Source organism: Boleophthalmus pectinirostris, unplaced genomic scaffold, assembly GCF_026225935.1.
Source record: "Boleophthalmus pectinirostris isolate CB_2022bp ecotype Guang Dong unplaced genomic scaffold, ASM2622593v1 HiC_scaffold_23, whole genome shotgun sequence".
NCBI classification, from domain to species: Eukaryota; Metazoa; Chordata; class Actinopteri; order Gobiiformes; family Gobiidae; genus Boleophthalmus; species Boleophthalmus pectinirostris.
This window is the reverse complement of record NW_026571207.1, coordinates 20,449,754-20,473,907: the sequence shown is the minus strand read 5'-3', so window position 1 is coordinate 20,473,907 and position 24,154 is coordinate 20,449,754. Positions and strand designations below refer to the sequence as shown.

Genomic DNA, 24,154 nt, shown 5'->3' with positions numbered 1-24,154 from the left:
GGCTAGAAAAAAAAATACACCATACCAATAACATTTGACATAAAAAACTGCATTCATTTCTAGCTTTAAACAATATTAATAACTGAGTAAAATGTACAGCATTTTGAAGTGAGAAGCTTTAAGGTTTACCTGCTGTATGCACAGTGGCATGAGGGATGGATGAGTGTTTTCTGCAGCATGAACTCACTGCTCAGTGTGAACTGAACAGGTCTCTCTTTCAAACGGAGTGAGGCATGTTGTGGTCACTCACGGTGAGTCCGGACTGCTCAGAGGAATCATCCAAAAACTACTTCAGCAAACATCCAGCCCTCTGGAGCGAGACTGTATGGAATACCAGGTTGGCATAAAGACTGCATTGTGTGATCATATCTGCAGTCTAAATACTTTCTGCTCTCTTACACAAATATAAACTATTATTATTATTCATCTATCAATCAATCTAACTTTATTTATAAAGTGCTTTTCATACAAAAAAATAAAAATAAAAAAATAGCACAAAGTGCTTTACAGTCATTAAAAGCAATTTCTTCCACCCAATCACCTATAAAACCCAATCCCACACAACCAAATAATCCATTTACTTCATACTATTCCAGCAGGTGGCGCTCTACCTAATAACATTGCATGTTAGAAGCACAGCGTAAATATATTAAACATTATGGATTCTTTGTTATCTTTATTGATAAAATGCATATGTGCTATGACTTATCCTTCTCTTATCTTATGGGCCTATACACACTCATTAATGTGCCGATGTTTGAAGACTTACTTTATCCCCAGAAATCAAAGCAGGTCCCCAGAGTATCAATTTGGGCAATAGCTTGTTAAGGTGCTGTGTTCTATCCCGTCCTTTCAAGTAAGAACAGAAATGCCGAATTCAAACTAGTTTTTATAATGTAATATTTAGAGAAAAAGATGAAATAGCCATATTTAAGTAGCCTAGTTAAAACAAACTGTAACACCTTTATTTATCTCACAGTGGGGAAATTGCAGTGTTGGAATAAGAAGACAAAAATAGCAGTAAATAAACTAAAATAATTAGTTGTACATTTTTATTTATCTTCTTAACTGTATCACTGACTTTTTCCCTTCTACATGACCTTTGGGTGGCATACCTTAATAAACACAATTGTCATCTGTAGAGTAACAGAGCCAAGTGACCTTCTGCACAGAATAATACCAGAGCTTTCCTTTAGATTAACTAAAATATTTAAAAAACTAAATAATAAAAAACAAGACAAAATGGGATGTGTTATCTTTTTGAAAGATAAAACATCCACTATTTGTGAATAGGAGCTGTACACAAAATCTAATCTCTACATGTAAGAAGTAATTAAAATGAACAAACCAATATTTCTTTATAGAATGCCTCTGCAAAAAAAAAAAAAAAAACATAAACAGACATGCTGCCTACTGCATGACTGTGAATCTGCAGATCAAAGGTAGACACTCAAGCAAAATCTAAACTCATCTGACCTCATTCTATCAGACACACTCACACACCATGAGACCTCCACTCTTATTTTTGAAGAAGTGCATCAATGACGAGATGATGAGATAAAATTTCTAAGTGTATTTAAATATTACATTTTCCGTTATTCAGTTTTATTTCAGTGGTGAGAGATTTTATTTGAAAAGAGAATGAAACAGTGATGACTGCTTTGTAAATTAAAGAAAAATGCACTGGCAGGACAGACCACATATTCTAAAACCAATAGTGAACACATCTATGGAATCTTAAGTTTTTTTGTACTCTGCATTATACTCTGAAGACAAACCACACTTAAGACAATGTAGATCTCATTATTAGATTATTTTATGATACTCATTATTTTTTTTGCACTCATGTGGCAACTCCCAAAATAATCTTTACTGAAAACTTAAATGTTGTCTCAGCTTGTCCAAAGGCTGACAGTCCAGAGCCCACTAAATTATTAAGTCATATATCAGATCTTGTTTTAAATTAAAGTCCATACCAATTCATCCAATAAGAGAAATAGAGACTGGACAGCTGAAAGCGCTGTTATCATCTGGTGAAAATGATACACTGGTCTCCCCATACTTCATATACATCCTTTTTGACAAACAAAAAGTAACAGGCTACATAAGAGTAGGCGATTACCGTTTAATCTCCATTAACACCATGAGAAAATAATTTTTATGCAATGATAAGGTAGTAAAATTACGCATGGCTGCTCTTTTTAATAAAATTTGCACTGTCTGATGCTGTGACATCACATTACTGACTGGCTGCTTACACCCCAAAACGCAACCCATAAATAATGCATAGCCTGCAGATAATTCTTTCATTAGTGTCAGACGTATCCCCTTAGGTCTACAAGAGAAAAGTGATGATATGGCAAAATTTCTCTTTTGAAAGACAAGGTAAGATCAACTTTTGACCAGGTAGGATTTGTTCAAACTCCTCCGCGTGCGCGCGTCAGTAAGGGAATGTGATTCGGCAAAACAACGTGAGCGCGCGCTCCCGCCTCACTGACTTGGTGCGTCTGTTGTAGATTATCTCTCCGCTGATGCCGTTGCCCTTCTTCCCGCCTCATTACAGGCTGATGCTCGTTCTTAAGGCAAGATCAGGAAAGATTTCCTGAGAAAACTGAACTAGGAGCATCCAACCGGGGCATAACGAGCACAAGGATGCGGTGCCACAAGTTTCTGGCACAATCTGCGCTTGGAGTTTATATCTGGACAACGTTTTTAATCAAAGGTAGGTTTAAAAGTCAACTTTGTCTTCAGTCTTTTATTTTATTTATTTTATTTATTGTACTATACTTTGGCTACATTGGCTATTTAACTTAACCTTGTTAATTAATTGTCTTCTTTAAAAATGCGGGTGTATCGAAGTGTGTTCACATATGCTTAACGGGACGTGGATGATGTGAATACTGTTAAGTCTCTTGCCATCAGCATCATCAGCATCTACAACATCTGTGCTTTTTATCTGACGTTGAGACTCAACGGCTTTAAGATATTAAAGCCTTGACAGTGCATGTGTTCTTTAATGTGTGTTCACGTCAATCCAGGTCATTTAGGGCCGAGAACGCATAAGATGTTTTAAAATAGATTAGATTTGGCTGTGTCCTCATGTTGTCCTTTGTGAGTATTTGCTACTGTATAAATTGATACGAGTCTTGATTTTGTCAGTAGCTCTACAGCTTTCTTACCTTTAGTTTAGTCTGATTTCACTGTAGCAAGTTCTCCATTAGAGCACAGACATACTTACATTTTGAAGAATGTGTCATAAGTGTTGAAAAAAAACCCAAAAACGAAACAAACAAACAAACAAACAAAACAAAACAAACTGCTGCAAAAGGGAGCAATGCACCCTCATTTCAGTCTAGTGAATAATGACACAATGGGGGAATATTGTCTTTGCAGCCCTTTGAAACTCACCAGACTGACTGATGCACCATCAGTCAGTCTGGTCTGGACCCATTGCTGCCTCCTAAAGTCTTAACATCTGGATTAGGATTAAATGCTCAGTGCTTTTAGGGAGTTCAGTACTTGTCTTTACAGTGTAAACACAGAATATTCTCTGTTGATCATGGCCACATGATATCTGTCAGGTCTGAGGTATTAGTGGGTCTGATGCACATCTCATGGTAAGCATGGCAGCTTTTGGTGACTTTAAACCACCCCCCTTTTAGACTAACCATCATGTTAGAGGTGGGAGATGTATTAAAAATCTAAGGTAATGTATTGATTGTTGTTTAGAGATACTTAAAATTAGAATATTGGGTATATTATAAAGCTGCAAAAAGAGCAGATTTTAAAAACCATCCTTGCAGTATCCCTCTTCCAAAGAATCATCTGACCTCTCTGTGTTTATATCTAAAGCATCTACCAATGTAGGATGTGCCTCCCATTCACTCATTCATACATTTTTACATTTTTGCCACCCCCCCAAATATCACCTTCACACTACTACAGTATTCTTGCACTCTCATGCTTCATTGCTGACCTTATTGTGTATTTTACATTACATATTAATAATGAAATAAGACAGAGTTTTGAAGGACAGTTGTTAATCACATTAAAGTAAGACAGTTGCCATGCACACTACTACGGCCTATGAGAGTGTGAAATGGGTGGGACCCATTAGTTCACCTTGGGAACATTTTATACACACAGGAGGTAATGACCGTTGTCAAATTTGGCATCTAATCTAAAAGAGAGATGAATGGTCCCAGTGTGAGTGCAAGTGACTTTGGCTAAAGAGATTCTGTCAGACTGAAAATTGGCAGAGCTACACCTACAAGACTGACCCTATCAACCTACTTTGCAAAAAGATTTGACAAATATAAAGTACTTGGGACTGGTACAAGACCTTATGCCACAAGATCTCTCAAGACAAAATTGCCACAAGATTGTGCACACAATGAAAATGATCTTGTGAGTTTTTTTTTTCTGTGTTTACATTTGGATTTAACAGATTCTTGAGATAAGAAACTGTTGTTTTAAAAACAGTTGCTACAGTAACAGCACAAATATTATTATTATATATGTTATTTATTATAAATAATGTAAAAAATAATAATCTTGTCTCATTTTTGTGGATCCAATCTTGGATCCCTTGTCTGTCACTTTGCACTTCTTTAGATGTTTCCCCACCTCCTGCCCATAGATACTGGGAAAGACTCCAACAACAACAAAAACAAAAAGTAACAAATAAAATATGGTGATTGTTATGTTGTTGTAATGACCATGCAAAAATACAGCCTGAAATCCCCTTTCATTTGTGCAATATTTAATTTACCTGATGCAAAAACCCATAATACATTTGAATATATCTGTCTTTTTAATAGCTTTTTCCTCTCCATTGTATTTGCATTGAAAGGCTATGAATGTGTTGCCTGAGTTGAGGACAGCCCAGTGCCTCAGGGAGAAGATGTCTGTCACTTCTTGTCTCTGTGTCGCCCTCTTCCAGGTTTATCAGTCTGCTCCCAGAGTCCCAAAGCATTCTGGGATCAGAGCCCTGTTGTGTTATATGCCAGATTGTGGCTTTGGAGTAAACTCAGTCTATCAAGACGGCTGGTTACCTTTAAAAATTACTACAGATCCTGGGGAAAAATTTTATTGAAATCTGGGACTAAACAGCATTATTATTATTATTATTCTTTTTATAGTTTTTATGTTTGATGGGTCCTGCATGGGAAAACTCTTAAAAAAATATATTTCCTTCAAAGAATAGGGCTGGGTGGTACAGCTCATATTACATTTCAAATTTTATATTGAATTATTTAGCCCGAGAAGGTAATCGGGGTATCTAAACTTTTTAAATTGATGGGTACATATAGAAACGTATAGAAGTGCAAAACCTTATCACCACAGTCATTCATTCAAATGGGGCACTATGCAGAAGATAAACTGTGCCCCCACACCTTTATTTTTGCTTGAAAGTTTTATGCTAAATCCAAAATGTTGCTATGGGTTGTTAATGTTTGTTATTGTAGCACTATACACTGTTAATCTGGGCCAGTTCAATAAAAAGCCCAAGGACAAATAAAAATTAGTCTGAGGACCAAATTTGGCCCCCGGATATGCCTAATGATGTGAATCATTTACACAAATCTTTTTAAATTATTACTTCATTATTGTTTACATGCAAAAGTGTAAAAAAGTTCTTCTGGCCAAATAGATTTGGAACCAGACCTACTATATATATATATATATATATATTATATATATTATATATATATATATATATATATTATATATATATATATATATATATATATATATGTTAGTGACACTTAGCGATTAAAAACATTGAGAGATTAATTAATTATGATCTGTAATTAATCTAATTAATCTCTTTTTAATCTCACCTAAAAATTGCTGAGAAAAGCCTTCAATTTGAGGTATTTTCATTTAAATTCATTATTACATTACTGTGGCAGATCAAAAGACTGATATAGAACAAAAAAAAAGTGACTTTATAAAGTCATTTACTAACCCTCTTCAAATTGTCTGTTGAGCCCAAGTCTCCATGAATAAGAAACTGTTTGCTGTAAAGTAGCAAAGACGAGGAAATCTGAACATAATAACCTTTGTCTACTTAAAGACAATAAAAAGTCCAGTCTTTCCTTAACCATATTAAAAATATTATTGATAGAGAAATGCTTTATATATGAGATCACTGGTTTTAGTCCTGGTTTTAGTCCTGGTTTAGACCTACTTTAGTCCTGGAATGGATTAGTCCTGGTTTTAGTCCTGGTGTTAGTTCTGGTTTAGTCCTGGTTTAGTCCTGGTTTAGTCCTGGTTTAGACCTGGTTTAGACCTGGTTTAGACCTGGTATTAGTTCTGGTTTAGTCCTGGTTTAGACCTGGTTTAGACCTGGACTGGGTTAGTCCTGGTTTTAGTCTTGGTGTTAGTTCTGGTTTAGAGGCGCACAGGAGGAAGCGCGGTTTACGCAGCGTACGCGAGAAAACTTACTCGGCGCACGGGAGGACAGCGGTGTCCGCGCAGTAACTACGGAAGGAAACGTGTTCTCAGGTTAATGACAATGATGAAGGTGTGTGTTTGTTTGTGTGTGTTTGTGTTTGTGTGTGTTTGTGTTTGTGTGCGTGTCCCCTCATGTGGCAGGTCACTATAGGACAGTAGTGCAGACATCATGAGCCTATGCAGGTTGTTTTCACCAGTGTCATTTAAGTTGTAGGTGATTTTATATTTGTTATTTTCTTTTATATCTCACGTCGGGAGAAGAATTTCCAAGACACGAATGCGTTTTTACCTGTGCACTGCTGCCTCTGTTCTACTGGCTCTACGACCTCGTCCATTGTGCCTGACGCCGCCAACGTTAACATGACGTTTACATCGCTCTTACTGCGCGCGTTTTGTGTGGGTTTCCAGCAATGAGTGGAATTACCAAAATAAAAAAAAATTATAAATGTGGTTTTGTGTGTGTGTGTGTGTGTGTGTTGTTGTCCCAACAACACATAAAAACAGATTTTATAATAAAGCAACTCGCATACAGAAACAGTAAAATTTGAGATTAAAAATGAGATTAACGCGATTAAAAAACATAACGCGCTAAATATGACTGTAATTAATTAATTGCAATAACGCAATAATTTGACACCCCTAATATATATATATATATATATATATTTATATACAGTGTATTTTCAGGTTAGTTCAGGCTGCATGAATTTGGTTATCTAGTTTACAACTGATTGTATTTGATGTTGAGTGAAAGAAGTAAGTTGTATTAATGTGTAGGTTTATTATTGGAAAATTGTCTGTCATTAGCTGGAGATAAAACATGAATGATAGGGTAAAGTGGAGATGGGTAAAGAAAATAATTATGAACGGTTCCTGTCTTAATAATGTGTTGGGGATAATGGCTATAACAGGTTCCACGCATGATGAATTCTCACTGTTACTGTGGAAACTGCAGTGTGAACTGCATCATGTTTGTTCAATCTGTTCATTGTTACATTTGTTTTGCAGTGAACAGTTCTACATCACACTCTTCCCTATTGTTTTGCATTTATATTTGACATGATACATTCTGGGACTGTCATACAGACAGAAATACACAGATACATCTTGGATTCATTTCCTGTCGATTACCTCCTACAATAATCTGCTGAATCTCTCCAGTTTAATATTCTTTTGATAAACACTGATGTTGAGCAATTTTACACAGAGAGAAAATTGGCCATTTCTCAAAGGAGGACCTGAATACAGAGATGTGTTTCACATTTCTATGGTAAGATAGAACACAAAAGTACCCATGAGAGCTTATGCCCTGGGGCTCTGCCAGGGCCCTGGAGCAGTCTGTTCTGCTTATAAGGCACAAACTAATTTTATACAGAGCTCAGGGCAACCTTCATGTGCCAGTTCACAGAGGTGCAGCTGGGTGACGGTGTGCACTGTACGGCGTGAGCATTCATTACCAGAGCAGAACAGTGAGCATTCATTACTAGAGCTGTTTTTTGTTGTTGTTTTTTTTACATCACAACATGAACTTTATTGCAACCCTACCCCAACATACCTGTAACATCATGTGACTCACTGCACATGTTTTGGTATTGTTAGTCTGCTTTTAAATACCTTTGGAGTGTCCTCAAAGTTTTCAACCCATTTTGTGCTGGGCTCATCCATCCATGTGTCAGTAATTCAGTGGTCCCCAACCCTTTCCTCTCTTGACCACCCTTCCTAATGCTCTAAGGAATGACAAGTAGAAAATATATAACTGTACATGATTCGTGAGGAAATGTAACTGTGATACCGTGGAAAAACTCTACCAGGACACACTTAAGCTTTTGAAGATTTAAGCAGGTTTTGTTGAAACTCCTCATTACAGCATTAATGGACCAACCCAAGTCCTTCACAAATTTATAGAGCTGTTACATTTGCAACACTCTTATTCTGTCATCTGCCCCATAAGAATACAAGAATGATACTTTGACATTATTTCATCTTTATCTACAAGAAGAAACTTAGATAGCCCTGTTCTTCTGACATGCATCACTGGAGATTTGAGAAACCCACAGCTCATTTGTTTTAAAATGCTCTAACCTCTCCTCCACCATGTTCGTTTTCTGAATTACACAAAGCAAATGCGTTGTGTATTTGTGCCAGATATATTTTTGGATGTAAGGTGGAGGCCTAATGTGTTCAGAAGGTGACATAGTGGGGATCAATAGGAGTGATGAGAGACTAGCTTAGTCTCAGGCTATAGTCTCCGAGACTATAGCCAGAAAATTCATCAGCCTAATCACTTCAAAGTGACATTTCGAACTGATGTATATCATCTACATTCAAATCTGTGATCTATTATCTAGTTTGCCACCATGTTATAATATGACTACCTGTTTGGTTTGTATGATTCCAGATTTAGGAAAAATGTCAGGGAGGTGGGCTGAAAAATCACATCAGACTGTATAAATCAAACCGTGACCTTCACTAGTTCGTGAGGATTCCAAAGAATCGATAACCATGTTTTAGATTTACATATGATCGCTTTCACCTCCTCTGCCACTGAGATATCTCTTTTCTTTTAGGGTCTTTTCAGGGGGAGTACCAGAGAAAGCTGTACAAGGAGCTGTTGGCCAACTACAACCGTTTGGAGAGGCCGGTGGTCAATGACTCCGCCCCCATCCTGGTGGAACTGGGATTCACTCTTCTGCAGATCATAGATGTGGTATATTTTGTGCTTTATTATAAAGGACATTTTACATGAAACCCTTGATCCAGCATAATGCTACAGTATACACACACATGATTTGGCAACCTTGATATTTTGAAATATTTTCCTCTGCATTCTTTACTCAAATGCTATATCACAGCATTTATATCTGCATGCCTTAAGAGATTTGAGCTGAGTCTGCAAGGATTAAGCCCTCTTGTTTAATTTTGGTCACCTACCTTGCTTTGCAGCATCTTAAATAATAAATAAATAAATAAATATTGTTAATTTAAAATATAATGATAGGATCCTTGCTCAGTTTCTTTCTTTCTTTTTTGCAGGATGAAAAGAATCAGGTGCTAATGACTAATGCATGGCTGCAGTTGGTGAGTGGTACAATATAAAAAATGTATATATTCGACATTTTATACAAATGCTTTTGAATACTCTTACAGTTCCACATGTCAACATTTTATTTTTCATGTGTGAAGGTAAAGCAAATTTTGAGACTTTACATAATTGGTAGCTGTTATTGTAAAGCCCACAGTCACCTTACAAATAAGTTAGCTCTTTTGTCAATGTGTACTTCCTGTGACTTACTAGAATTGTCCATTTCTTTAGAAATAATTTTTTTCCAAAGATGTGAATAGCTGACTAGCCATTGTAAAGATGCATAGTTTTCTCTCTTTTCTCTCAGTACTGGACAGATGTATACTTGAGCTGGAATACAGAAAACTACCCTGGTGTCCAAAATCTGCGCTTCCCTTCAGACCAAATCTGGACTCCAGGACATTCTGCTCTACAACAGGTCAGTGTTATTTCGATCGCACTATAGAAAATATTCATCTACTATTGTATTAAATGTCATTGTTAATCTCAGTAGAGCTATAAATTTTATCATAAATCTGTGTCACAGGAAATCTTGGTAAATGAAATGTAATATCAATCAACAGAGAAGATTGAAAGAGAGACAAAACAGACACAGTGTCATGACGAATGCTGCTGCTAAAGTAATATTTTTATAAACCCTGTATTTTATTAAGTAAGCCTCCTTCATGTTACAATTTAGATGCCAACTTCCAAGTTGGTGTAGACGTGGTAGATAGAAATGCAGGACACTTGCTTTTCTCCAAAATAATAACCTTTGCTTGGTTAAAAGACAAATAAATCTCATAGTCATAGTCCCATGCCATAGTCCCAGGATCTTACAATTATTTAAAATTTGCAAATTAATATGTAGACAGTTTCCTCTGATGTAAAACACACTTAGAATATATGAGAACAGAACAAAGGTTTTGGGGAATTAACCTGAATTTTAAAAGCTCACAGCCTTTAGATTTGCCCGGATTACCTCTCCTAATCTCCTATGCCTTTCTCCCCTCTCCTCTTTTCTCTCAGTCCTTCACCATCCTCTTGCCTGTCAGTGCAGTCCCGTTCATCACCTGCTCTTTGTGTCTCTGTTTGTTTCAATTTCATAAATCACTGTCTTCTAGTGCTTCACTCAATTCAATCAGCCCAGTCTCATTCTCCTTTTTCACTGGATCCACGCGATGTATCAACATATCAGTTTGTACATGTGTGTCAAACTGCAAGCGTTTTATACTCTTCCTTGTAGTTCTAATTTATGGTATATATTTTTTATCCTCTACCACCTACCTCCAGTTTTATCTAACATCTGGAGGGACCTTAAAAGGAACATATTATGTACAATTACCTTTTATGAGCTTTCAACCTTGTTATAATGCTGTTCCCTGATCATAAGCCTATGCATTATTCATTCATGCATCTTTGAGTAATTTGAGTTTTGAGTGTTTCTTTTCTCGCCTAACCATTCTCTCTGCCCACAGTCTTACATACCAGACCTAGCCATTTCTGTCACAATAAAAACACACGTCCTCCAACTTCTCCAGTGGAACACCAAGGCGTTCCCAGGCCAGCAGAGAAACATAGTCTTTAATAATATAATAAAAACACATTTAATTTTTTTATTTACTTCATTTTGAATTTAGCAGCATTTGGAGACAGCAGTCAGGAGTCAGCTTTGCAATAGTTACTTACTGTGGTGTGTGAGTAATAGCAACTTTGTGTCCAAGTTCATGTGTTTCTCCCTCTGGTGTTTTCATAAAATAGCAGTATTACTGTACCTCCTCTCCTCAGAAAGTCAGGGGTGTAACTTGACTTGCGATCGATGAGGCACAAGAAGGACGTCCAAATAAGTGAACTACAAAGTGAATCCTGATTCTGCTGCAAGGGAAATACATGGACAAAAGGAAATTAATCCAATAAATGAGCTTTAGACACTACGGCTATGTTTTATCAATGACTGTTTCCTATAAATACATATGATTTAAGTAGAAAAATTGGTACTAGCCAAATGCTATTAAAATGAAGGTTAAATTTGATGAAGAGACTAGTGTGGCCTCGATCTGTGTCTTAAGCTACTTTGGCAGGACTGTAATGGCATTCTCAAGGTGAAACTAAACTTACTGTGCATGGATAGACAGAGTTTCGAGAGGAACTGTTTTACATCTTATGTGATGGCACTGACACCATGTAGCATTTATTTAATCAGATATTCTTAAATGAAACCATGTGACCTATAAAGATGTCATTTAAATAGTGTGAGTAGAGTGGCTTTCCCCTTTCCTTTGATAGACTTGTATTGACTTATTATCAGTGTGTATCTCTGTAGGTGCTGAATGAGAGAGGAATTACTGTTGCATACATGAACCTGTCACTGCCTCTGCTCTGTCTGTTTTTCACTTCTTTGCCTTGTTCCGACATGCTTTTGTGGGCCTCTCTCATGAGAATACCCCCATTACCTTTTACTTTACCTTTAAGTAATGTCTCCAGGCTCCTAGCATTAAACTACCTCACATGAATAATGCATTGTGTGGGTTAGCGTTAGCCTTCCCACACAAAAATTTACACAGTAGACCAAGACCATGCTCATAACACCTTACACGGTGTCAAGAACATTTTAATAAACCTGTAAATATAAATGCATAGACAAGACACAAACAACTGTAATGTGCACTGTACACTTAGCCCTAAAGCATTTGTTAGAGTCAATTAGTTAACCATTGTATCCCTGCTTGTTTCGAAGAACATATATTTAGATGTGTTACTGCGTGAATGACTGAGTAGAAATTAAATAAAATGCAGGGGTTTGGTTATCCCAGTTAAAGACTTGGCTCTCGGCACCTTACTTACAACACATCATAACAACTATGAAGCCTTGTTTAATTTAACTGAGTTAAAGTGCAACAACAAAAGAACTATGGGCACCTATAGGAAACTGGCAGAGTGTTCCCAGAGCCACAAAAACATGTCACTCTTCTCACATCCTACAGTCAAATCATCCCTTAAAACAACAACACACAGATTTTGATATGTAGAATGAAGTTGACACTGACACTTTTTTACAGAACATGTTTTTCTTGTCTCAGTGTAGCTCTTCAAAATTTATTTATATTGTTTTGGTGTTTGGTCTCCAGTGCTGATGAGCGCTTTGATGCCACGTTCCACACCAACGTCCTGGTCAACGCTTCTGGATACTGCCAATACATTCCTCCAGGGATCCTGAAAAGCACCTGCTACATCGATGTGCGCTGGTTCCCGTTTGATGTGCAGAAATGTAACCTGAAGTTTGGATCGTGGACACACAATGGGTGGTTACTGGACCTCCAGATGCTTAATGTGGACACATCAACTTATATTCCCAATGGAGAATGGGATCTTGTGGGTGAGATTGCTCCTCATTGTTGTATACAGTCAGGCATTAGATTAAAACAGGCGCGTGTTAATAAAAGTTCTAATACACAGAGGTTTTCTGCGTGTTCAGCTACATGATAGGAAAGTATTTTAACAGGTATTATTACATTTGATAATTTTCCACTTGTGTTTCTCTTATGCAGATGTGCCAGCCAAGCGTAATGAGCTGTACTATGAATGCTGTAAGGAGCCCTACCCTGATGTGACATTCACTGTCACCATGCGCAGAAGGACACTGTACTACGGACTCAATCTACTCATTCCCTGTGTGCTGATTTCTGGTCTGGCTTTACTTGTCTTCTTGCTCCCCGCAGACTCTGGTGAAAAGATATCTTTAGGTAATACATGAGAAGATGTGTTTTACACATAGACTGTAGATATGAACGGGCATAGCTAATGCGCTAGCCGCTGCGTTCCATATAGGAAGTTTACATGCAGCTGCTTCCAGCTCCTTTTGACCCTAGGTCCCATTGACATACTGGAATATTGTGGCCCCTCTCTCGGTAACTGCTGCTGTGAGCCTCGTCATTTTGGTCTTAAAATGTTCGCATTAACCCGCTCTACATGATCCTGTGTGTTTTTTTTCCACTATTCTGCCCGTTAAAAAAATTCTACTCATAACAGAGAGCCTTGCTCCAAATTCTTCATTTGAGTGAAGCCAAACGCTATGGGTGATGGCACACTCGCTTAGTCCACATCTTTATACATGGTATCTAGGGTTTTACAATATTACTCCCAAAATAATAATAAAAAACATACTCATCAAATTATTTGTTAAACATATTTTAAAAGATAATATACTTAAATTATAAAAAAAAAGATGTTTCATAATTTTTTCATTTTTTCTTTAACTTTTACTTTGTGGGGTACTGAAATAGTCCACAGTGCACAAATCTGGCACTCACAATGTAATAAGTTATGGAAGTTGATGATACTAGCAGACAGTATAATAAAATACATCAAATTAAGTTACATGCCTTATTCTTTATCCTGTGCCAAGATATATCACTGTTAATTTTATGTATTGTGTCTCCATTTCAAGGTATCACTGTGCTGCTCTCACTCACTGTCTTCATGCTTTTGGTGGCAGAGATCATGCCAGCAACATCTGATTCTGTTCCTCTCATAGGTGGGTTTTTAAATCCTGTATATTTTTAGTTTTTCCAAACACTATTATTAAATAATGAGTAATTTTTTATATACCTTTACAACTTACTTATTTTATCTTTATCTTTTCTGTTACGCCTGTACTTGATTACTGATTAGTTTTACTTTTGATTTGACATGGGCTGATTGAGCTTTTTTAATTCCATTACCGATATTGATATAGATATCTGTTGATACCCATTATTAACGTTGATCTTAACCAATTCCAGTGCAGGGGATGAAAATGGCACTTATTTCCTTAAATATGTTATGCAACTGTTATTTACCCTTCACATCACTACTGACTAGTTTCATATGATAAAACTTAAAACATTATGAGACATTCTAGGCTAAAATCAGCCTGTGTTATTAAATCCAATTAAAGACTTTTGATACTCTTTCTAGTCAGATTCAAGTGTGTATTTTACAATACTATTATATATCATGCCTTTCAGTAATCAGTAATAGAAATGTTTGTCAAATCATTTAAGTGAAATCTGGTTCTGTTTGTAGCTCAGTACTTTGCCAGCACAATGATGATTGTGGGGATGTCTGTGGTAGTCACTGTTATAGTGCTGCAGTTTCACCATCATGACCCCCATGGAGGCAAGATGCCCAAATGGGTGAGTTTCATTATTTGACAGTGAATATAGTAAGAAAATAAAACATATAGCAAGTAAAATAACTTCTCCAAGTGTTAAGATGTTTAGATATGTGTATTTAGTGCTGCATGTATTACTAAAGAGTAATTGACTTCAGTGTCTGGGCACTATATGATTTCCAATGCAATTAAATTTAAAAAGATAAATTAAACCACCTTTCTTGTCTTCCAGGTTCGAGTGATCCTGTTGAACTGGTGTGCTTGGTTCCTACGGATGAAACAACCCAAAGATAAGCGCCGGCGTCCAGTCTATAAGTACCGACATGCGTCACAGCAGCTCTCCAGCACCAGCTCTATTGAAATGGGGACTGTCCCGAGTGTATCTGTCCCTCTCTCCCAGACATCCTGCCCTCCCTGCCCCTCTGGGACCTCAAATGGGTCTACAGGCCTCTATTTTGGAAACTACCATTCTGTGGATAGTCCACACTGCCCCACCTCCAGTGACTCTGGGGTTGCTCTGGGGGGCCGGGCCTGTGAGGAAGGAGAGCCACCAGGGGGAGTCAGTCGTGGCTTGGGTTTAGGTGTGGGCTATCCCCCTCCAGAGATCCAGCGCATTTTGGAGGAAGTGTCATACATAGCTCAGAGATTTCGGGATCAAGATGAGGCTGAAGCCATCTGCAGTGAGTGGAAGTTTGCTGCTGCGGTGGTAGATAGGTTATGTCTGGTGGCCTTCTCTCTCTTCTCCATCATCTGCACCTTTACCATCCTCATGTCAGCACCCAATTTCATAGAGGCAGTTTCAAAGGACTTCACATAACTCACTTCAAATGAACTGGTGGACTCACCATCCGGAAAGTTACGAAGTGCACCTTTAAAGTACTCTAAATTACACTTTCCTCAAAATTTTGTACTGTGATCAAATGACACGTTATACCTAATTTTGTTTGCTGCATAGTTTGAAGTACTTTTTTTTATAACTATGAAATGTTTAGATGTCTTTTGCTTTAGAAATTAACCTCCAACTCAGTACAACACATCATAGTGACATTTGCCACTGTCTATGCAGAAAAAAACAGTAGAGTAAGATATTTATTAAAGCCTGCTGTAACAAGTGCACCCAGTCACTGCATATGGTGATAGTAACACACTATGTTTAACTGTTCAATATGTTGGCCATGTAATTTATTCACTGGTAATTAATTCAATAAAAACATACTTTAATTTGGTAGTATATTTAAGTATATATTAAATTACTGTAGTAGATTATTATTCAAAAAGCATAAAGAAATTGTAAATAACTCAAATCTATATATTGTACTGGTAGCCACTGAAGAGTCTGCTTTAAAAAAAGACAGAAAAAACAACCAGAATCACAGAAAGAATGAAGAAATGGGCCATGTTTATCTTCAAAATCTGTGCTCATTCTGTTTGTGTGACCAACAAAGACTTCCTCAATGTTCCTTGTGTGATGTTTTGTGGATGAAGTCCAGTCAATAAAATGAGATCTACATTTGAGGTTTGTTCAGAGTTCATTTGCCATGCACGACACATATTATGTGGGTGGTTATGAAACATTAAGGCAGGCAGGTGGTCATAATGTTATTGAAGAACAATAATTGCAGTAATGAGTAACAGCCTGCCTCATGACACAGCATCAGAATTGTTTGTCTAATACTATTATGATAATTTTATCAGCGGGTGTGGCTGCTGGCCTAGATTTAAGGTTTTAAAAAGGAAACTGAGATGTGTTTGGGAAAAGATGTAATTAATTCTTGTGCAAAAAAAAAAAAAAAAGGGAAATGTTTATAAAGAATGTTAAAATGTGTTCTTCTTATGTGTTTATATTGCCTTAAAGGAGAGACCCAGTAAACAGACTGCCAAGCACAATACCCTGATGCACCCTCAATAATCAGTCTGTAGACTATGCCATAAAATGATTATGTAATTGTGGATTTAAACTGAGAATCCCTGCTACAATGCCAGATTAAGACAAGCCCTTACAGCCTCAGCAAATAAGGTAAGTTTTTATATACATAACATTTTTCACAAACATATGTCACAAAGACGCTTTACAGATCATTATTCATTCACTCCACACCCGGTGGTGTTAAAGTACTATTGTAGCCACAGCCGCCCTGGGGCAAACTGACGGAAGAGAGCACCAATCTGCGCCACTGACCCCTCCGACCACCACCATCTCTCACGCACACACCACTTTCATACTAAGCAATGTGGGTGAAGTGCCTTGCCTAAGGACACAATCACAGTTTTTGTGACTGGCATCCCACCATAACCTATACGCAAGGCAGGTTGACCTAACTGACCTGGGGTCATACATTGATGCAGCTTTATTTTAGACACATGATATGCTGATATGATGTGCTCTGTGCTAAAAGTTGACAAAGTGTTATGAAACATTTATGAAAAAGCTATAGCTTGACCTAAACCTCCTGGCCTGTTGCCCATGCATTATTATTTGAGGTATACCTATAGACATGCAGCTCTTCACAATTTAGTCTTTTAATGTTTGAGTTTTTATTTTTTGTAACGTGTAAACTAAAAGAAGTTATTTTATGTAACAGGCTGTAAATGATTAGAGTTGTCTAAAAGGCGCAAGATGAGTACTAATGTAGCATGACTAACACAGACAACAAAGTTGAGAAATGTGCCAACTGCCTTGTTATTACTTTGTTTGATGCAAAAGAAGTATAACAGCACAGATAGCATATAACTAGTACTTATATATATATATATATATGTTATCCGTGTATAATGAATGAATGAAGTAATAAATATAATTAATTTCACATATAAAAAAAGAGATACAGGTTGACACAAATTTGTAAAACAAGCACCAAAACTCATATAGGCCTATTGCATGAATGCCACAATAAAACAATACCAACAGAGAGAATCTGTCTCAGAGCAAGCATTAAATTGATGGTGAATGCTTTATAATCCTCATGAAGTAATCTGGGAGAATGTGCATTTGGATTATCAGTATGAAATATAATCTCTAGCACGCTTCTCTCAGATGTTCATGTGGAAGCCACAAATTTGTTTAGCACAAATGTGTTTTGAAGACAAAATGACAAAAAGCGTAATATCCATAAAACTTTGTGCCACAAAAGAAAACAAAGAGAGAAGAAATCACATTATTTGATTAGAGCAACACATAGTGGTAAAATATGATAGGATGGTACATTTAGAACAAATATAGACCTAGATATATTTTTAATGTGACAGAAATTCTTTAACAAGCTCCATAGTGCTAAGTGATTTCTTTAAGGACTACGTAGGACAACTTCCCTCAGAGGAGACTTCTCATTCAAGTGCAGACTCGTACCAGAACAAAGAGGGTGGAGCTCCATCTCATGGTAGCAAATAGTTGATGCATCTCAATCCTAAAATAATTTCATTTTTATTATTTACAACACTTTAACAAAAACACTAGACCTTAGTAACATTTACATCTGACATGCCCTTTCCCTTTTCTCTTGGGACACGGCCCATATTATAAAACTCCAGATTTGGCTTCATGTCAGTAAAGTGGGCGAGCCGATTGGACATTGCAAAGAATGCAGCAATTGCAGCAATGTCCCAGGCATCTTCTTCATTGAAGCCCACCTCCTTTAAGGACTGAAAGTGCTTGTCTGTGATTGTGTCACAACGACACACTGTCAGAGCAAAATCGAGCATTGCTCGCTCTCTTGGTGAAAGCTCTGCTGTCTGGTAATTAACAATCACCTGCAAGAAAGTAAGGAAATAAATTAACAGGGATCTTAAACGTGCAAAACATGTTCATGGAAACTGATCTAAATGAAAGTGATACCTCATCACAAACAGTGGGTTTCTTTGAGTAAATGCGGTGTAGTGCACTATGGGAAATTACACAATAAAGACATTTATTATGAGCACTGGTTGCCACAACAATCAGTTCACGATCTGCCTTGGTTAAATTCCCTGAAACACATGATACAAAAAAAATTATAATTATTATTATTCAGGTAGTTAACTTTGCAATTGGAACAATGCCAACACTGTAATTTCTCATTTTATTTCTTAGTTGTAGCATTCAGATAGCCTAGATTTTTAGGTAGAATGAAAAATTAAATACAAGGTCACTATTGACAGTAAAATTGTTTGATAGGATTAAAAAATAATCTTCCATAATATTAAGCAATGCCACACCTTGGATTAAGTCAAGAAAACAAAACACACCTGTCTCTTTGTTCATAAGTTCATTGTAGTATGCAAAGAAAGCTCTAAACTCTGCAGGTCTGTGGGAAAGAACTTTAAACACGTTGGGTAAAAAGCCACCCTATAAAGATATAAGCTTAAATGAAACAATGATAACTTCAAGTTCAACAAAGGATGCTTTTAAGATAGGTTACCTTTGACTCCATTTCCTCCATAAGTTCCACCATGTCATAAGGCAAATCTTTTTTGTAAGGAATAGGATAACGACTGATTTTCTCATGTGGAGGATCGCTGGAGAAATATTTCGTGTTTTCAGGTTTAAAGGCAGCACTCATCTTGACATAGTTTTTCCACTAGCCGAAAGATAATGTCTTAGTTAATGGGGACAGTAAACAAATAGAGTAGCCCACTTGTTCAAAACTTACTAGTACCTTGAGTGCATGAAATCGCAACGACTTGGAGATAATACTGTACGCCATTTCAGGCCGTCGAAATTACAGCTAAAATTGCTTGATTTTAGCAGCCCCGTAAATGTCACGTGAACGGTCCTCTCTTGAGGAGAGTCTGGGTCCAATCGGCGCGAAGCTTTCAGTTACACCCATGCGTCTAGTAACTTTAGTCTATGGTAGTAACCCAGATCCGTGAACTCAGGACGACCACTCATATTCCGTGGCTCTTAATGCCCTCCTGAACACAAGGGGGCGCCGATACTTAGGCGAGATGTACATTAACTTCTCATTTGCCTTTCGCGTCCAAACACAATTTGAATGTTGATTATAAATAAAATACAGTGTTATAAAAATATATATATTAATACATGCATAAGCCAAGTCTAAAATATTTTAGCAATTGCGTTATATCCGGAAGATAAACTTAAAGAAACGAAACTCATCGGTACCATGCCCCGGAAGTGATTGTATAATAGAACTTGAGAGCCAAACAGCTTTTGTTCATTCAGTGAAATCATTTGGTGTCATTCTTAAAAAATTGTGCAGTTTTTGCATTTTACTTTGTTCAGATATGTTTTACCATGTAAGCCGGTTTCCTTCTTTATGGATTTGTTATAAATTGCGTTTTGTTGTATTTATTACTGGTTGAGTAGCGAGATGACTGACCCAACCACAGAAGCTCTAATCAATGCGCCCGAACAATTACTTACTGTTTGTTTCTGCTGTACTTTTTGAAGTGGAATTATCCATCTTCTATCCAATTTACTGCACGTTTTATAATTACAGATCTCTTTGGAGCACGAAATCTTGTTACATCCTAGGTATTTCGGCCCCAATCTTCTCAACACGGTGAAGCAAAAGCTCTTCACTGAAGTAGAGGGCACATGCACGGGCAAGTAAGTGACATTTAAACTTCTTTAGTATCGACAATTTCCATGGATAATTAATATTACGCGGTGTGTACAATATTTCAAACTTCTAAAAAGCTTCTGTTTGCAGGTATGGCTTTGTTATTGCTGTCACTACTATCGATAACATTGGAGCTGGAGTAATTCAGCCAGGTAGAGGATTTGTCCTCTATCCAGTCAAATACAAGGCAATAGTTTTCCGTCCATTCAAAGGAGAAGTTGTGGACGCTGTTGTCACTCAAGTTAACAAGGTCTGAGACAATGCAGCAGTTCAATTTACACTGTAATTGCTAACTTATTTTTAAATAGCATTTTGTTTTCTTTAATACATACTGACTTTGTTGATATGATGTTCTTATAAAAACATCTCATCTAAACTGTGCACTTTTGTAGGTTGGATTGTTCACAGAAATTGGACCTATGTCATGCTTCATCTCCCGTCATGTAAGATTTATCGCATTAAGATCCTAAACCCAAAACTGGATGCATCAGCTGCTGTAGATGGTGTCACTGACATGGTGGAAAAACCTAAAGCTACCCCCCAGCTTTGCTGAATTTGATTTGGGTTAATTCCAGTCACTTTCATAAATGCTGTTATCCACATAATTTTGTAACATTGACTCACTTCTCCACTTTCAAATGTACAAATTTACATATACAAATGTAATGCCACTCATGTATGTGATTAATTATTTAAATACATTTACCATTTCAGTCTATTCCTTCTGAAATGGAATTTGACCCTAACTCGAACCCACCTTGTTACAAAACAGTTGATGAGGTAATGTAACTGACAATGTCTTACCTAATGAACTAATAATAAATATAATTTTAAAAAAAGATAATAATCTTGTTTTCCTCAACATGTTTTAGGACATTGTAATACAACAAGATGATGAGATCAGATTAAAGATTGTGGGTACAAGAGTTGACAAGAATGACATTGTAAGTTGATATGCATGTTTTATACAGACAACATTAGTGTTTTTATTTGATTTGATTTGATTTTTTTTAATGTCATTTACAAATTACTTTTTCAGTTTGCCATTGGATCTCTGATGGATGATTATCTTGGTGAGTATTATTTATGATGGTACACCCGTTAATTAAACTCTGGGGGCAATGATGAATGGACAGAGCGCTCAAGATAAATATGTGCCAGCTTTGTCCCATGTCTTGTGTTTCCTTGTTTTGTGACTTTTAATACTAAATAGACCCTTTAAATTGCTATGCTGTTTTTCTCTCATCAAAAATGCTTAGCATCTATTATAATCTCCTAAACAGATGATGCAAAATACATGTCTACAAACCAGGCTCTGATACCACTTAAATGCAGCCGAGTGGTTTTCATTTGCCAAACTCCCCTTGATGTTTCATATTTTGTGGTATTCTTCATTTCCCCAGTGAAATCGCAGTATGTCCCACTTCACCTTTGCCTCCAACTGATTCCATTCCAGAATTCAGAGTGTTTTTGTTTACATTTATTTACATTTATTTGTATCTAAGATACATTGGACTTGCAATCAGGTGTTTGTTTGTTTTTTTCCACTCAAAAGCAGATCAATATGGTATGCACATTTAAAAAAAAAAAAAAAAAGCAACCATGCAAACAGTCTTAACTTGCAGTTCAAAGACAGCACTACTAACACAATTGCTGGAATTAAATCTGGTCATGTGTCTCCCTAAACCAAACTAAATGAATAAGAATATATTCTATATATTGTATTTAAAATATTTGTTTGTGTCTAGGTCTTGTAAGCTGATTTGACCATCTGGAAGACTGTTATGGAGATGTTTTATAAAGTAGCAGTTGTTTTTCATTGTTTAAATGATTTGTTTTCAACAATTAATACCTTAATGTGTAGCTTTTTAAAATTTTGTTCAACTTTAAAGTTTTATTGGAAAAATTACACATTGTAAGTGATTACCAAATAAATTGTACATCATTACAACTGAATATTTAGAATTTTACAAATGGCATACTTTAAAAAAAAAAATTGCATTCCAATAAAAAAATATTTTGGTTTTATGTTTATTGTACAGCCATTACATTTTTCATCAAATAATTTTGCAATTTATAGTGGAGTTGTTAAGGATCAAGAAAGTGCCCAATTGTTCACTTTTATGGTACAATCGTGAAACTTTGCCAGATTATTAACATCCCTAGGACCAACATTTCTGGATATGGAACCAAGGCCAAGTCAACCCTGGAGCCGAGTACTGTGCTTGTCACAAAATGGCTGACATGGAAACAAGGCTGGGACATAAATTGCTGCTTAAACCGCCTTTTTTGGAAAATAATGTTAAATTATCATATAGGTTATAAAGAAGAATATGTATTCTCAAGATACTAGCTACTGCAAAGCAGTTTTCAATGCTGTTTTTAAAGTGAAAGTAAACTAATCACAAAAAATATTTGCTACTAAACTAATGGTCTTTTTTTAAAGGTGCATGGTGTTACTTTTCTGGTCACCATGGAGATGTTATTGTTTCGTCTGGAATGTTTCACTGTATGGTATTGAACATTTCTAAACCAGACCAAGTTACAGGTCAGATCTGTGGAAAGGCAACCTTGTTCACAGTCAGAATGTCCATTTTGCTAGGTATTTTTGAGCTATAAAATCACTTGTAATTGAATAAATGTAAGGTAGAGCTGTTTAATGTCACACTGTGGAACATTCCAGGCAGAGCAATGACATCTCCATAGAAACAAGCAGGTGGCAGACCCCCAATCAAAAATTTACACAGTGCATCTTTAATTGTACTATTTACTGTTTCTAGTGCTTGTTTGATCATTTTAGAGCAAACTAGGTAAATTTGCAAAATAATCTGGTCAAAAATGTATAAAAATGAGTGTGTGTGAACTCCAGTGCCCTCTGTAGTATCAAGTACTATGTGACATCATGCAGGACTATCCTGATTACAGCCAGTTGTTTCTGTTTACAAATCCCTGGCTGCAGTGTAGTGTGGATGTTAGACCAATCACACTGCTCCTTATACCCCCTCGCCCTGTCCCTCTCTCCTTTCACTCTCTTCTTTAGCTCTCCAGGTATCACTCAGTTTATCATCTCTATTTGAAATGTGTTTGTGGGTGGAGTTTAGATGTTTAGTCCCACTTTAAGGCAAACATAAAACTTCATGAACATAATTTTGTGTAGGTTTGATTTTCTATCTTCATTTCTCTCTCCTCCTCTTCCTTTAGCCTATATATTCAGTGGTTAAATCAGGTCATCGGTCTTCCTTTTAGTTTCTTTAATACAGTCTGAAATATTCAGACTTTATATAACCTTAATTTTATTTTGAAAATACCTTGAAAAAAACAAAACAAAAACAAAACATTAATTCTTATTGTGAGTGGGGTCACCGCTCTGTATATCTGACTTGTAAACATGACCTGGTTGTGCCACTGGCTTGTCTCCAAGAAGATAAACAAGTTTAATGCCATACTGAGGAACAATATAACATTGCCATTATCACTCCCAGCAGAAAAGTTACATAGTACATCTTTAATACTTCTAATACATTTTTGCCTAAAAAAATCTGTATTCATTAATATTTGAATTACCAGTGTGTAAATGACAATCCATTTTATTATCCTTACCATAATAACTGAATGTTAGATTTGCAGCATCTGCTCTTACATTGTCTTTTAAAGGGTCATGGCAACAGATTAAAATTTGATCCCATCCCAGGTGACTGAGAACACCTTTGAAATTGTGGAGATGGTGATTTCGGATTATGACCAAATTAAGGCAAGATTGGTTTGACCAGGTTTTGTGATGGTGTCATATTTTCACTGCGATCTCTCAGTCTGGAATGAGCTGTAGATATTCAGACTATAATCTAATCTAAAGAGGAGGCTCTGTTCACACCTGTACTACAGTGAGAAATGGATTGTAATAAAGATATAAACCCATTATTAAGA

The 24,154-nt window shown here is 36.5% G+C and overlaps 2 protein-coding genes and 1 pseudogene across 3 annotated transcripts; 2 read left to right on the top strand and 1 right to left on the bottom strand.

The window, feature by feature from the left end:
* Positions 1-2,652: 2,652 nt before the first annotated feature.
* On the top strand, positions 2,653-15,489 carry LOC110163151 (neuronal acetylcholine receptor subunit alpha-7-like; annotated as a pseudogene).
* Positions 15,490-16,816: 1,327 nt separating this feature from the next.
* On the bottom strand, positions 16,817-19,549 carry si:ch211-175m2.5 (uncharacterized protein LOC568697 homolog). Of its 2 annotated transcripts, XM_020928850.2 has the most exons (6): positions 19,304-19,549; positions 19,067-19,225; positions 18,894-18,993; positions 18,505-18,635; positions 18,144-18,419; positions 16,817-18,076 (listed from the first exon to the last, which is right to left on the bottom strand). In XM_020928850.2, the coding sequence occupies exons 1-6, from the start codon at positions 19,349-19,351 to the stop codon at positions 18,071-18,073; spliced, it is 720 nt and encodes a 239-aa protein (XP_020784509.1). In that variant the 5' UTR covers positions 19,352-19,549; the 3' UTR covers positions 16,817-18,070. The 2 variants fall into 2 exon arrangements, with proteins under 2 accessions (XP_020784509.1, XP_020784501.1); XM_020928842.2 differs by having other exon boundaries at positions 16,818-18,419.
* A 201-nt stretch (positions 19,550-19,750) lies between these two features.
* polr2g (RNA polymerase II subunit G) lies at positions 19,751-22,258 on the top strand. Its single transcript, XM_020928814.2, has 8 exons — positions 19,751-19,904; positions 20,108-20,217; positions 20,321-20,480; positions 20,623-20,673; positions 20,945-21,010; positions 21,103-21,174; positions 21,270-21,303; positions 21,979-22,258. The coding sequence occupies exons 1-8, from the start codon at positions 19,893-19,895 to the stop codon at positions 21,990-21,992; spliced, it is 519 nt and encodes a 172-aa protein (XP_020784473.1). The 5' UTR covers positions 19,751-19,892; the 3' UTR covers positions 21,993-22,258.
* Positions 22,259-24,154: the final 1,896 nt, after the last annotated feature.

What these genes read in the sequence shown, in the direction of transcription:
- si:ch211-175m2.5 (XM_020928842.2), bottom strand. Translation starts at nt 19,351, where the DNA reads ATGGCGTACAGTATTATCTCCAAGTCGTTGCGATTTCATGCACTCAAG. An exon ending in TGGAGGAAATGGAGTCAAAG is followed by an intron (nt 18,994 to 19,066) that starts GTAACCTATCTT and finishes ATATCTTTATAG; the next exon opens with GGTGGCTTTTTACCCAACGT. An exon ending in AACCCACTGTTTGTGATGAG is followed by an intron (nt 18,420 to 18,504) that starts GTATCACTTTCA and finishes ACTTTCTTGCAG; the next exon opens with GTGATTGTTAATTACCAGAC.
- polr2g (XM_020928814.2), top strand. An exon ending in TTGTCACTCAAGTTAACAAG is followed by an intron (nt 20,481 to 20,622) that starts GTCTGAGACAAT and finishes GCACTTTTGTAG; the next exon opens with GTTGGATTGTTCACAGAAAT. An exon ending in GTTACAAAACAGTTGATGAG is followed by an intron (nt 21,011 to 21,102) that starts GTAATGTAACTG and finishes AACATGTTTTAG; the next exon opens with GACATTGTAATACAACAAGA.